This window comes from Alligator mississippiensis, chromosome 1, assembly GCF_030867095.1.
Source record: "Alligator mississippiensis isolate rAllMis1 chromosome 1, rAllMis1, whole genome shotgun sequence".
In the NCBI taxonomy this organism is placed as follows: Eukaryota; Metazoa; Chordata; order Crocodylia; family Alligatoridae; genus Alligator; species Alligator mississippiensis.
The window spans coordinates 150,795,924-150,808,724 of NC_081824.1; the positions used below are offsets into that span (position 1 = coordinate 150,795,924).

The following is a 12,801-nucleotide window of genomic DNA, read 5'->3' on the forward strand; positions in this document are numbered from 1 at the left end:
GCAAAAAGAACCAATGACACACAGGCTGGGGGATGACCCTCTCAGCAGCACAGCAGCAGAAAGGGATCTTGGAGTCATAGTTGACTCCAAGATGAACATGAGTCGTCAATGTGACGAAGTGATCAACAAGGCTAACCGCACTTTATCATGCATTAGCAGATGCATGATGAACAGGTCCAGGGTGGTGATGCATCCCCTCTATGCGGCACTGGTTAGGCTGCAGTTGAAGTACTGCGTCCAGTTTCGGGCGCTGCACTTCAAGAGGGATGTGGAGAATCTTGAGAGGGTTCAGAGGAGGGCCACTCGTATGGTCAGAGGCCTTCAGGCAAGGCCCTACAAGGAGACTGAGGGACGTAGATCTCTTCAGCCTTCGCAAAAGAAGGCTGAGGTGATCTTGTGGCTGCCTATAAATTAATCAGGGGAGGGCAGCAGGGAATAGGAGATGCTCTATTTACTAGGGCACCCCCTGGAGTAACTAGAAACAATGTCCACAAATTGACGGAGAGCACATTTAGGTTGGACACTAGAAAGAGCTTCTTCACAGTAAGGGTTGCCAGAATCTGGAATGGGCTTCCAAGGGAAGTAGTGCTGTCCCCTATTCTGGGGGTCTTCAAGAGGAGACTGGACAAGCACCTACCTGGGGTTGTCTGAACCCAGCGCTCTTTCCTGCCCAGGGTAGGGGGTCGGACTCGATGAACTACTTCTGACCCGCACATCTATGAATCAATGAATGGTCTCAAACTACAGCAGGGGAAATTTAAGTTGGAGATTAGGTAGAAGTTTCTGACTATGAGGGTGGTCAAACACTGAAACAGGCTAATTAGAGAAGTTTCTATCCCTGGAAAATTTCAAGAGCAAGTTAGCTACTTGGCTAGGATGTTTCAGTTGGGGATGATCCTGCCTTGAGCAGGGGGCTGGACTAGATGACCTCCTTCCAACCCTACTTTCATATGATCCTATCATATTTTTGTGGTTATACACTATATGTCACACCAAAGATAAAAGCAACATTGTCAACATGAATTAATGGCTGGACCCTGAAAGGAGAATGGGGGCTGTGGCAACTTAGAGCTTGTCAGGATCAAGAACCTAAATAAGAATCCAGATCAATCTATCTGCACATGACATTCATGCTGAACTGAGCAGAATCTAAACAACTGACAATAGTACTTTTGTTGGATACTGTAGGATGAAAAATTGAATAACAACTTTTTAAGGTTTATATTTTTTAACATTTATTAAAAAAGCAAAATGTATGTTCATCTCAAATGAAACAGTTAAAAATGTTAAAGCATACAAACAAATAAATTGTGTACTAGCAGCATCCAATTGTTAGAATTTTCTAGAACTCCTCAGTATAGTCTTGGCAAGCTAAAATAATACAGCTTGCAACCAACTGACCTCACCATAGTGCAGATAAAACAAACTTTATAAAATTAACAATTTAAGGTTAAATAAGCTTAAATAAAGGTGTTAAATACAAGACAGCTGATCAAAGCTTCTGTACAAAGATAAATTTGGCATTTTACAAGTGATTGGTTGGCTCACACCATCCATGACTTTAATAGTTAAGCAGTATAACTGTTTTAGCTGAACATCAACTATACAAAAGTAACTGAAATTGGAGTGGCCTAACCCAGTGAGCCATTTACAAGGCATGTGTATCTTTAGAAAATCAGAACACTGTTTATATTCAGGCACCATTTGCTCCTGCAAATAAATAAATCTCTAATGTATCTGCATCCAAACTAGTGTTAAACACGTCAGTGCTAACTCTTTATAAACACAGCTTTGTGACTATTCACTATACCTCCATTCTTATTGCTATGACAATGTGGACTGTGGAAATAAACTACTGTACATACAAAAAATAGAGCACCTTTTAAACATTAAAGTATATGTCTGGTTATTTTTTTTTTTATCTTACAATACTGAAGCCCAAGCTAATGTAAATTGCTTTAAACATCTTCACCAGAGCACCTGAAAATACAGGAAATCAACCCCCAAATATGTTCCTCTTCAGGCAAGCTCAAGCCAGAGCGTCTTCTAAAAATGTCTAAAATGACACCGAGAAATTTTACATTCATCTTTACACAAACAAATGTCTGCTATTCTCTGCTTTCTTCGGATGAATACAAAGATACGCCCCCATGGCCCTCAGTCTCGTTCAAATGAATAAAGCTAGACAGAGGATATAGCAGAAACATCTAAAATGAATTGTGAACAGTGAAATTATATCCGGCTAATTCAAAAATACAGTTATTACACAGTTCCAAGAGTGCTTCTCAGAGGCCTTGACATTAAGATTTCTTGTCTATAGTATTGAAAAACCATTCTGTAAATTTCCTCAGTTGAGCAGCTGCTGTTTGAGACTCCTCCTGAAGTCTCATATTATCTTGCCTCAAATGCTGGACTTCAGCTTGGAGAACTGCTTTGTCTTGTTTTTCCTGGTTAATAATAATAATAAAAATAAGTTGAATAAACTAGTCAGAATTACAGTATTTTTTGTTGCTATTATTTCTAAGCAAGTCACAGTCCTGACCTCCCTAATCCATTGTAAGCAGCTACTGAACTATAAATTGAATGTCAATGTTTGCTGCAGTCCTGTTCTGAAGAAGAAAATCTTCCAGGCTAAAAAGAAAACTAAAAGTATCTTCTTTGTGGGGATTATGACCTCTTCATAACAAACTTTGGAGCTCTAAAATGTAATTCTACAATTCAGATTTGACTCCATCTTTAAAAATCAGTGTGCAAGACAAATTGTGCAACCTTCTCAATTTATTTTCCCCAATGAAAGTAGTCAGGATCGGGGACTGATTACCAAAAGATAAGAGAGACCTCAAGCCATAAGAATTTGAAATCAACAATCCAGGGAGAAAGAAAAATGTCTGGTTTCAATCATTTCCCTTTCCTAGCTTCTTTCATCATCAGAAGCAGTATATGGCCATTGGTTAGCAGGCCTGGCAGCCAGGGTCTTGTTTCCACCTCTAGGATCAAACAACGAGTCACTGAGAGTCAAGTCACTTTGTGCCTCAGTTTACTCATCTGTAAACTGAGTGTAGTATTTTTCGTATGCAGTCCGTTGGATGTAGCACTCTTTGAAACTGTTGGACAAAAAGCACTATACAAGCAATAGTCATTTTCACTGGAGTCTGATAGAAACATTTTTTTAACATTAAAAAAAAAAAAAAAGAAGAGAGTTTTACCTTCCGAAGGTCAGTTTGTAGTTGCCGGAGGATCACTTCCAGCTGGTTTACTTTTCCAGTCAGAGTAGTTGGAGTGTGCTCCCTGAAATGTAAACAATTGACTTCATTCCAGAGTTTGTTCAAAAGACTTCCCCTGCCAACTGCAGAAGCTGTTCATAGAGTGACATGTCACAAGAAACAAAAATCAACCCAGGGCCAATTAGCTGGAACTAGCTAATATTAGCTGGAAAAAGCAACAGTGGATTGTTACTGAGGGACAGACGCATTGCTGTGATGTCTGGAATGTGACACTGAATTTCTTGCTAATGAAGCTGAAATGAAAAATGACTTCAAAAAGGAAATGCTTGAGGTGTTACTTGCACATGTAGTCACAGTGCAAATGAAGCTTTCTGTTGGGTAATCTGATGAGTGTGTTTGTTAAACAAGAAGTTTTCTGGTGAGGAGCCTTCTTTGTCTGAGCAGTAGGTATGCAATTTCCAGTAAAAGATAAACTTCAAGATGACAAATATTTTGTCTTTAAAAGGTCAAACATGCTTATAACATAGGCACTGATGAATCAAATGCACAACCAAGAGAAAGTGCTGGAAAGAGCTGCTGTTCTGTGTATGACAGTGAGTACTGTGGGAGACAGTAACATATAGATTTACAGGAGAAGTTAGATGTGAATTACTTCATCTGGAAGAGAGAAGCTGCGGAAATGCAGAAAGCTGAATCAGCTGCTTTGTGCGTCTTTGCAACTGTGATGGGTCTGACAATACAAAAATTGAATGTCCTTTTGCTATTTTCAGTGCATGTTAGACATCATGGGAAATGTGAATTTAAAGTCATTAAGCAGCAATATGCTTCAGCAAACAAGTTAAGCAAATTTATATAAAACTGGTTCTAACTGGAGTGACACCCTAACAAGCAAAAAAACTAAAAGATTTCTTTTCCTCCTCCTTTCACTGCCCCTTCCATTCCAGAAGCTGAAAAGCAAAACAAATTAATTTGAAAAAAAATGAAGAACAACTTCTATTGTTATAGCCTGCTATTTAAAAAAACACCAAACGCAAACAAGACAGCAGGGAAGTGTAGCCTTGAGTTCTGAATACTGAACTCAGCAGGAGGTAGTAGGACAACTGATACTCATTGCTCCTGCAGCCTTGAAAACAGAACTGTGGTTCTAGTTTAGCATCTCCATCTGTAAGTGGAGTATAATATTTTGTAACTAATCATTTTCTGGAGACAGCTTTCTGAAAATGTTACAAAAATGGGTCTTCATTCAAAGCAAGTCACAAGGGAACTCTTGTGCCTCTGATAATATGAGCCCTTTTGCAGGTGAGGATGCTGCATGCTTCAGTCTGAGCTGATGCTCATCAGTTCTCTTCAGCTGTAAAGTACCAAAACACAATTGTATGGGTACCACACGTTTTACAGAACCCAGTGCTGGGGGGAGGTGGGTTAGTGAGTGGTGTTCTGTTGAAATTACATGGGTCATATTCTGCCTTGAATTAGAGGGCAATTTCATGCAGCAAATATCTTAGATCTGAGGTTGGTTGCAGAAGCTGCCCTTTCTCTGAAGGCATTGTCTAGTGAAGCTCCTCAGCTTCTTTAGAGCACAGCCTTTTCCCTGGTGGATATTAGAAGTCCTGTGCAAGACAGGTTCCCAACCCAGCTACCGACTATCCTAAGGTTCTTAGGTGCAAAGCCTCCATTTACTTAAGCACAGCAGGTATTCCTATCATGCTGCCTCAAAACTTCATGGCTGCTTATGGATCTTTTGTGGCTAGAATATAGTTTCAGTCTTGCTGAAGTGCACTTTGTTCATCATCCACGTCCTGTTGCTATGGAATGCTTAAAACAGCAGTGGATGGAGGTTGGGATCCAAAGCACATACTGCATAAATAGTCTTGACACCAACATAGTTTAGAATCCAACCACAATGCCTACTCGAATCCTGAAGATGTGCTCAAATTAGCTTCTTTTAATGGAAAATGGTTATTCCATGACAGCGCTTTTCTTCCCAAAGCTGGTTCTGTGAATAGGGACCTACCCAAATCACGATTACAAGGATATATTAGAAATCGCACAATCTCGGAGAAATCCACAGGGAGAAAGAAGAAAAAAAACACCTTACTAAAAATAAAATGTTGGCTCCCATGTGGGAGCCAGCAGTTCTCCTAGTCATGCAGCTTGCTGGGGGAAAGCAGAGAAGGGGGCTGCCAGCACAAAAGTGAGCAGACAAGATGGAGGTAGCAAAGGGATGGGGCCGTATGATGAACAGTCCTCTTCACCAATCAGCAGTAGGGGGCAGGGCAACTGGGGCCCCTCAGCCAATCAGAAGAGTGTGAGTGTGTGTGTGTGGAGGGGGGGGGGGTGGCAGTGATGATAAGCCCTTGAAAGTAGCAGCAGGCCCCGTGACCTGACTCCAAAATCAGCTAGCCGCCTCCTGGAGTTGTGTAGGTCAGAATTCCAGATCTGTGAAGCTAGACTGCTCCGGCCTGATGTGCCGACCTGTTCTCTGACTTCACACAGTGAAAAGATCACACTGATCTTTATGTATAGTAAAAGGTTTCCGATTGCAAATGCTAATACAGTGTCTGCTGACTGATATCTTCAATCACCAATTCACTTCGACTTCCTCCTCCCTAGAAGATAAGGTTTCTGCAGATTTGATCTTCAGGGTTGCTTAGATAGTCCCAATACTGCAAAGACTGGCAATTACAGGGTTACACTGACTGGTCTCCCAAGGCAGTAGGCATCTTTGCATAGAGCCAAATGCACAATTTTCCTAGAGTAGTTCAATTAACCGACACTACTCCCTACCCTTAAGATGTTTTTTGTCATCACCTACTAGATATGCTTCAATTGACACTAATTTGAAAGACGTTGGTGGGCTGCAGTGCATGGGGCCATACTGAAATATTTAAGAGCATGCAGAATCTTATTTAATGATTTATCATTCTAAAAAGGCCAGTTGGACCTGGCAAACTCTCAGAGCCACCGATGTTTCTTAGGAAGTTCACTGGAGTGCTGATGAGCTCTTCAATGTTTATCTTTGCAACAGCCAAAATAAGGCATTTGTTCATGGACAAACATGCAACGTAATGAAACCTACTGCGATCTCTTTTTAGGATGGAGTATTTTTTCCCCTTGTTTTGTTTGCCTTACACTGAACATGTTTTGCTCCTCCTAGAAATATGCAATTTTAATGGTGAAAAAAATGCCAACATATAAAATACTTTATGTATTCACGCTGATAGATTTCTTATCTACTGAAACACCTATTTGCCAGCCTGAGAAAAATGGGGAGTTTTACTCATTTAAATTAGAATGAAATATAAAAGGACAAAACTAGATCCAGCTCATACTCATAGCATGAGATTAATTACTCTAAAATTTTCCAGATTATCTTCCCAATTGATATCCCAAGGCTAAACACTGATATTTGCATAGAGAATTTTGAAGAGGCAGATGTACTGGCACATGTGTTCTTCCATACATGTATCTTGTTTTTTAAAGGCACCTATTGCAGTGTATCTAAGTGCCACAAAACAATTCCAGACACCATTGCATCAGCCTTGAAAAGCCAGTTTCTCACAGCTTCTCATGTTCTTTGCATGCATGAGTTCTTCTTGCCGTCTCCTTCCTCCTCAGCACTCTGCTAGATTATGCTTTTGTCCTGAAAAGGTTTAAACACTTGAGGAAAAACCAACAGAGAAGTAGGCCTTATGGGGCTAAGACTGGACTACATCTTACAATCTTCCAGTAAGCAGCAAACCATACTTGTTATGACTTTGGGGGCAAAGGATTAAATTCCACAGCTACAAATGGCATCACATTATCATCTGTTGATGGTGATAGCCCATCTGTTGGACTCTAACTTCAGTAACTTAACTTTAGCACCAATTATTTTGGAAAATGTGAGTAACAACTTTTTTTCAAAAGTAAACCCTTGATTTTTGAGGATGCTGTGCATTCAGCAGCTTGCCGTTGACCTCAAATATGCCATATTCTTGGTACTGCGTACATACTGTATTTGATATTCTGACTTTGTTACAGTAATTTACTTTTTTTAAATAAGGTATGCTTTGCTGGCCACTGCAGTTAATCCGTGACAAGTCTCCTTGAGGGCTCCCTACCATTTTACAGAAATGTGCAGTTATGGCAGACCAGGATGCCAGGAAGGAAATTTTGTCCAGTGACTTGATGAGCTAAATGAGCACTGCCTGCAAGTTTCTCCTGGACTTTTATATCCCTTAGGGAAACTGTTACAAACAACAATCTAAAAACTTGTTATTTCACTGTGGGTAGTACTCACAAGTTGATGAGCTACAAAAAAATTGTTATAATTTTCCAGAAAGCAGCAGGTAGACCAAAATAATTCCTTCTAATATCTCATTGCTCTGACAGTTACCCAAAGTTATCTTATGTCAGTTATAAGTGATCTCAGTTGAACTCCTATACATTAGAGAGAAAGACACTGTGCTATATATCAATGGTTCTCAGACTACAGTGGTCCAGATAGCCAGTATAGATCGTCTAACTGCTGGCATGGTTCCTCCCTCCCTTTCAAGTACTGATGATATTGGTACCTGGTCATTCAAGGATACTGAAAGGGGAGAGTGCCCATTGATCCAACAGGTTTAGAAGCCATTGTCCTATACAATTTAGCAGTCTGAAAAGTCATTTTCACTATATTTACAGTTGAGTCAATCTGGATAATTTGGTCATTGCAAATCTAAGTGCTTCCTCCAGTCAGTACCATTTATTTTCTTGATATGAAAACGTAAATGAAATATATGGCTTTGTTGAGGAGTTCAGCTTATTTCAAAACTTGTGAAGATACATGCATCTGCATAGGTTATTAAATGGAACCAAGTGTTACCTGTTTCATTATAAAAGCACTTCAAATATTACATACCCAGTAGCATCAAGGAAATCTTTTCCGTCTGTTGGACTCTCACCCAAAGGTATATCTCGAGTACCTGCCAAACCCTGTGCTTGCTGCATATCATTCAGGGTGCAAAAAGATGCCACTCTCTGATCTATAGGGGTGGGAGGAAACAAAGTTGATAAAAAAAGTTTGTAAAGATGGTTTTATATACAAAAATCAAAGGCTAATGTACAATGAATTGATTTGGATCTGATTAGAGCCAGAGAACCAGGTTTTGTTTTGTTTTTTTTTTAATCACAGCTTCAAGGACAATCAGAAAAAAAATTTATTCCAGCCAGTTGGCTTTCAAAAATCTGTATCTAAAAGCCACTAGAGTCTACTGTTTTGCATGTGTCAACAGAGCAAGAATTATTTGTTTCGACTAGAAAAAACTAATTTAAACAGTAAACTGGTCCTGCTGAGGTCCACAGAAAACCTGTGAAACCCTTCTGAGGAACAAGGGCTATGACCAATGAAAATAAAAGTTCATGGAAAATGCTGATATTTTCCATGAAGCTAAGTCATTAGATTCCACAGAAATCTGAACTGTCCAGGTTTTATCATCATATTATTTCAAGCTCTTGCATAAGCTACTTGGTATCTGCGTATTTGAAAAGCAGTATATGAGTGTTATTATTGACTCAGTTTCATCATTTTTCAGTACCATTTTTGGTGAAAGTGCCTTCAATTATCAACAACACTAGAGCCGCTGTCATGTAGATCTTGATTTGTTTGGACTTAGCATGTCTCCAAAGACCAACATCATTATCAAAGGACATGCAGCATACAACAGCTGTCAAGATACACCAAGCATCAGATAAGAAGACTATGCCACGCAGACTATCACTACATAGAATGAGAGTAAATGATGCACTAATTTTGATTTAAATGAATTTCTATGGAAAATCCATATTCTGTGGAGACTGGTTGAATAGACTGCCATACAAATTCCATGCCTGCAGATTTCTATTGACTCTGACTATAACATGCCTTCTCTGCTCTTTGCTCCATCCTCCCCCCAAGCTTGCATTATCATGCAAACGTGCAAACACAGAAATAAGGAAGGTTTACATAAGATAAAAGTCATCAACCCCAGACCATCACCTAGAAATGACGCGTGGTGACAGATCGGCCCAAGATCTTCATCTGAGTCAAAACCTGGAATAAGATTTAGAATGTTCCTATAAACAAGGGAGTCCATCCAACTATCTTGCCACTAAAGCAGCTGTGGCCCTTATGTAAGATCTACATGCTGCCAATGTAAGTCATGCTGGCTCTTACTCCAAGAAGCATTAAGCCTTTCAAAACCAATATTTATGTAATGCCAGCTACCATGGCATTTCATGCTAAGTAGCTCCAATACAAATGCACAGGATTGTCACACACAGCATGGAGACATGGCTCCACATAAAAATAACTAAATAAACAACACTGAAGAGTAAACATATCCAGACTGTTTTAAATAGTAAGAAATTTCAGTGACCTGTTTTAGACGTTCTATATAGATTAAAAAAGGGAATCAGCAATTAGAAGTTATTTTAAGCACTTATAAAATGAACACTTTTGAAGAACATGGCAAAGATTGACAAGTCTTTTCCAGACATAAAAAGGCTTCAAAGCAAAGTTGCATTTCTTTAATATCTGATTTTGAGAGCAGTTTTCTATAGACATAATTTCCCCAAGTTTTATCATTATTTGCAATCTGTGATATGTTTCAGCAAGTTTTTGGATCACAAGTTTTCCTTACACATCTAGAGTAGGACAAGGGTGTGATTTCAGATGCCATGACTATCACTAGTACACCATTCACACTATGGAAGCACAATAGCTTGATTAAATTAAGCATCAGGGAAAGGGCAAAATTAGTTTCCTTACTCAGATTATGCAAAGTACCTGTGTTAGAATCAAGATTGTTCCAATCGAGCTGATAAAAGAAATTGGATAAAAGTAATTTCCAGGTACCCATCTAATTATCCATTTCATTTTTACTTTGTCTTTCCTGCCTTTGCTTTCCTGTCTGCATTGCTCCTGAAAACTTTCCCATGTTATGACTTAGTGGCCAATTAAGTGCAATGTGTGGTATTTTGCATCACTGAAGCAACTTTTTCAATAGAAATGCTCCTGTATTTTTCTCCCAGTGTTGGGTAAACATTATTGAGATGAGTGAAATTCAGAAATTTTCTATTGAAGAACAATGACTACCGTTGAGGACCCAGTCTCTTTGAAACAAACCTCCATCTTTACCTTAGTCAGAGGATGTGCTAACAATGTGTGTAGCAGTCACAAAAATTAGAGCATGACATTTTAAAATAGAGTACTACTTCTAGAAAAAAATATTAAAAATTATGCAATGTGTGTACCTCAATGGTGACCAGCCTTTGGAAACTGTGCCACAAATTAACCTTTTACCCTGAGTGTCACTCCCATCCACTTTTTCTGACTAAACTACTGCTCTGCTTTCTGCTCCCTGCCTTGTGGCCTCTGCCCAAGCTGTTGCTCTTCTTTCTGCTATCTGCCTTATGTGTTGTTGTGATGCGAATCTCATAATATATATGACTGCGTGTACATAATTAAATTATTTGAGAAGATATACTGAGATTTATATCTAAATCTCAGGCAAATGTACAAAGTAAGCCAATTTATGTAATCTTTTGTAACAAAGACGACTTTGAACTGGGGTTTGCAGAATCTTAGGGCACCACAAATCTTAGGGTACACACCACAAAATTGGCCTTTCAAGTGGCTTAAATGCCCTTTTGCACCGCTTTAATGGGGCTGCTGCTTGCATGCTCGGTGGCGTATTCTGCTTTAATGGCACTGCTGTTTGCACATTTGGCGGGGTATTCTACTTTAAATGACTTTGGTACGTAGCAAGATAAAACACCTCTGAGGTGTTTTAGTTTGCTACCTAACAAAGTGCAACAGTGCACGGGGTGCTGGAAGATGATGTGCTGGTGGCTTAGCTGGCCCGACACAGCTCACGGTCTGTGGGACTCGGCAGCAGCCCAAGCAGATAAGCTACACTGAACAAAACACCAAGACTGATCTTGTTTTTTTTCTCCCTGGAGCCTGCCTGCCTGAGCTGTGTGGGGGCGGTGCTTCCCTCCGCAGCTGCTAGGATCAGGCCCCCACCATTCTGTACATCCGATGGGGGTTTAGTTCGGTTTAATTCTGATTAAATTGAAGTGGTGTTTTTAAAAACCCACTGTTTCAATTAAGGGAAAACTAAACCAAATTAAACCCCCATGGCGTGTGCAACCTTAGGCCTCATCTATACTTCTTTACCTAGTGTGTCCTGGTGAAGATGCGGCAGAAGACACCCCACTCCCCTCAAGTCTGCAGACAGGCAGACTCTAGAACTGGAAACTTGCTGGAGAGGCTGCTCTGAGGTTATCCTCAGCAGCTGTTCTCAGCTCCAACAGAAACCAAGAGCTAATAAGTAGCTACTGTGGCAGCTTGATAGGCAAACTTCTGGGTCTGGAGTGTCCCTCTGACTCAGAGTGTGCCTGTGCTTGCCCCAGCCTCATCAGGACCCTCACCAGACAACCCCATGTTAGGGGTCAGCAACCTGGGGCCCATGGGCCAAATCTGGCCCATGAAGGGATTGGATCTGGCCCATGTTTTGCTAATGGCATGCCAACCCCCTACTGCCACCATAGCTATCCCTGCCCTATGGTGGGCTGTTCCACCACTGCAGCCTCCACTTACCATCACTGCTGAATTAGCCACTCCAAACTGTAATGTCATGCTTTTCAGCACCATATTTTTCAGTGGAGGCTGCATTAGAGAGATGAGAGCAGCCCTCTCTCCCTAGAACAGGGCTATCTGGGATAGTAGGAGGGGATTGGGGGCCACAGCCAACCCCTGCTATAACTTGTAGAAAAAATTCAAAGTAATTAAGGAAGGCAATGCATGGGACCAGAGAACATATTGGGGCTAGTGACAGAAGTGACACATAAACCAGTTTAAGTCATCAGAAACTAGTTTAAACCTGTAACAGAATAAAAGCTAAGTACACATAGACCAGTTTCAAAATGGCTGAAACTCATTTACGATAAACCTGGTTGAATGTAGTATCATCAGACTTAACTGATTTGGGTCAAACCAGTTTATGAAACTTCTGTTCTAGACTCCTTCTTGGTTCAAGTTAAATCACAGTCCCCCAGCATCTCAAGCATACTTTCCCAGCCCTGGTTTGGGCTGTGCTGTCTGCTCCAGCAGAAAAGGGTTTGGGGGGCGGGGGAGAATAGGAGGGGAGGGAAGACAGGGCCTGCCCTCTCAGGCAAACCCTGCTTAGGGTCTGGGTCCTGCTCTGCCCTGCTAAAGTTACTGAAACTTACTACTTGCTGCAACCATGGACTATAAATCCCAGAGGCACCTGGAAGCAGGAAGAGGAAGTGATGAGCAACTCTGCAAAGTCCTGATTCTGTGATTCTGGACTGCAAATCCCACAGACCTCAGGGGCAGCAGGAAGAGGAAGTGAACATACAGCCCATGCTAGCTACACGCCAGAGAGCTGGGCTCTAGCACCCACCCCCCTCTTCTGGCCTGAACTATTGCAGGCATGTTGCTGCATTTCCTCAATCAAAGACTGAATCTGTGTCCAGTTGTTTCTCAGTTTAATCTCTGCAGATTAGACTAACCTGCAACGACTGAATCGATTCAGCCTCAGGCATTTTT

The 12,801-nt window shown here is 40.7% G+C and overlaps 1 protein-coding gene across 8 annotated transcripts in view; it reads right to left on the reverse strand.

The window, feature by feature from the left end:
* Positions 1-1,209: 1,209 nt before the first annotated feature.
* The window catches only part of SIPA1L2 (signal induced proliferation associated 1 like 2), a 252,417-nt gene continuing 240,825 nt past the window's right edge, over positions 1,210-12,801 (reverse strand). For 5 of the 8 annotated variants that reach the window (XM_059715456.1, XM_059715435.1, XM_059715431.1 and 2 more), the window contains 4 exons: positions 9,226-9,279; positions 8,110-8,233; positions 3,207-3,288; positions 1,210-2,447 (listed from right to left, as the gene is read on the reverse strand). In XM_059715456.1, the coding sequence (XP_059571439.1) occupies positions 2,301-2,447; positions 3,207-3,288; positions 8,110-8,233; positions 9,226-9,279 (407 nt within the window). In that variant the 3' untranslated portion in view covers positions 1,210-2,300. The remainder of the gene's footprint in view (positions 2,448-3,206; positions 3,289-8,109; positions 8,234-9,225; positions 9,280-12,801) is intronic. The other 3 variants (XM_059715454.1, XM_059715451.1, XM_059715442.1) reach the window with 1 other exon arrangement.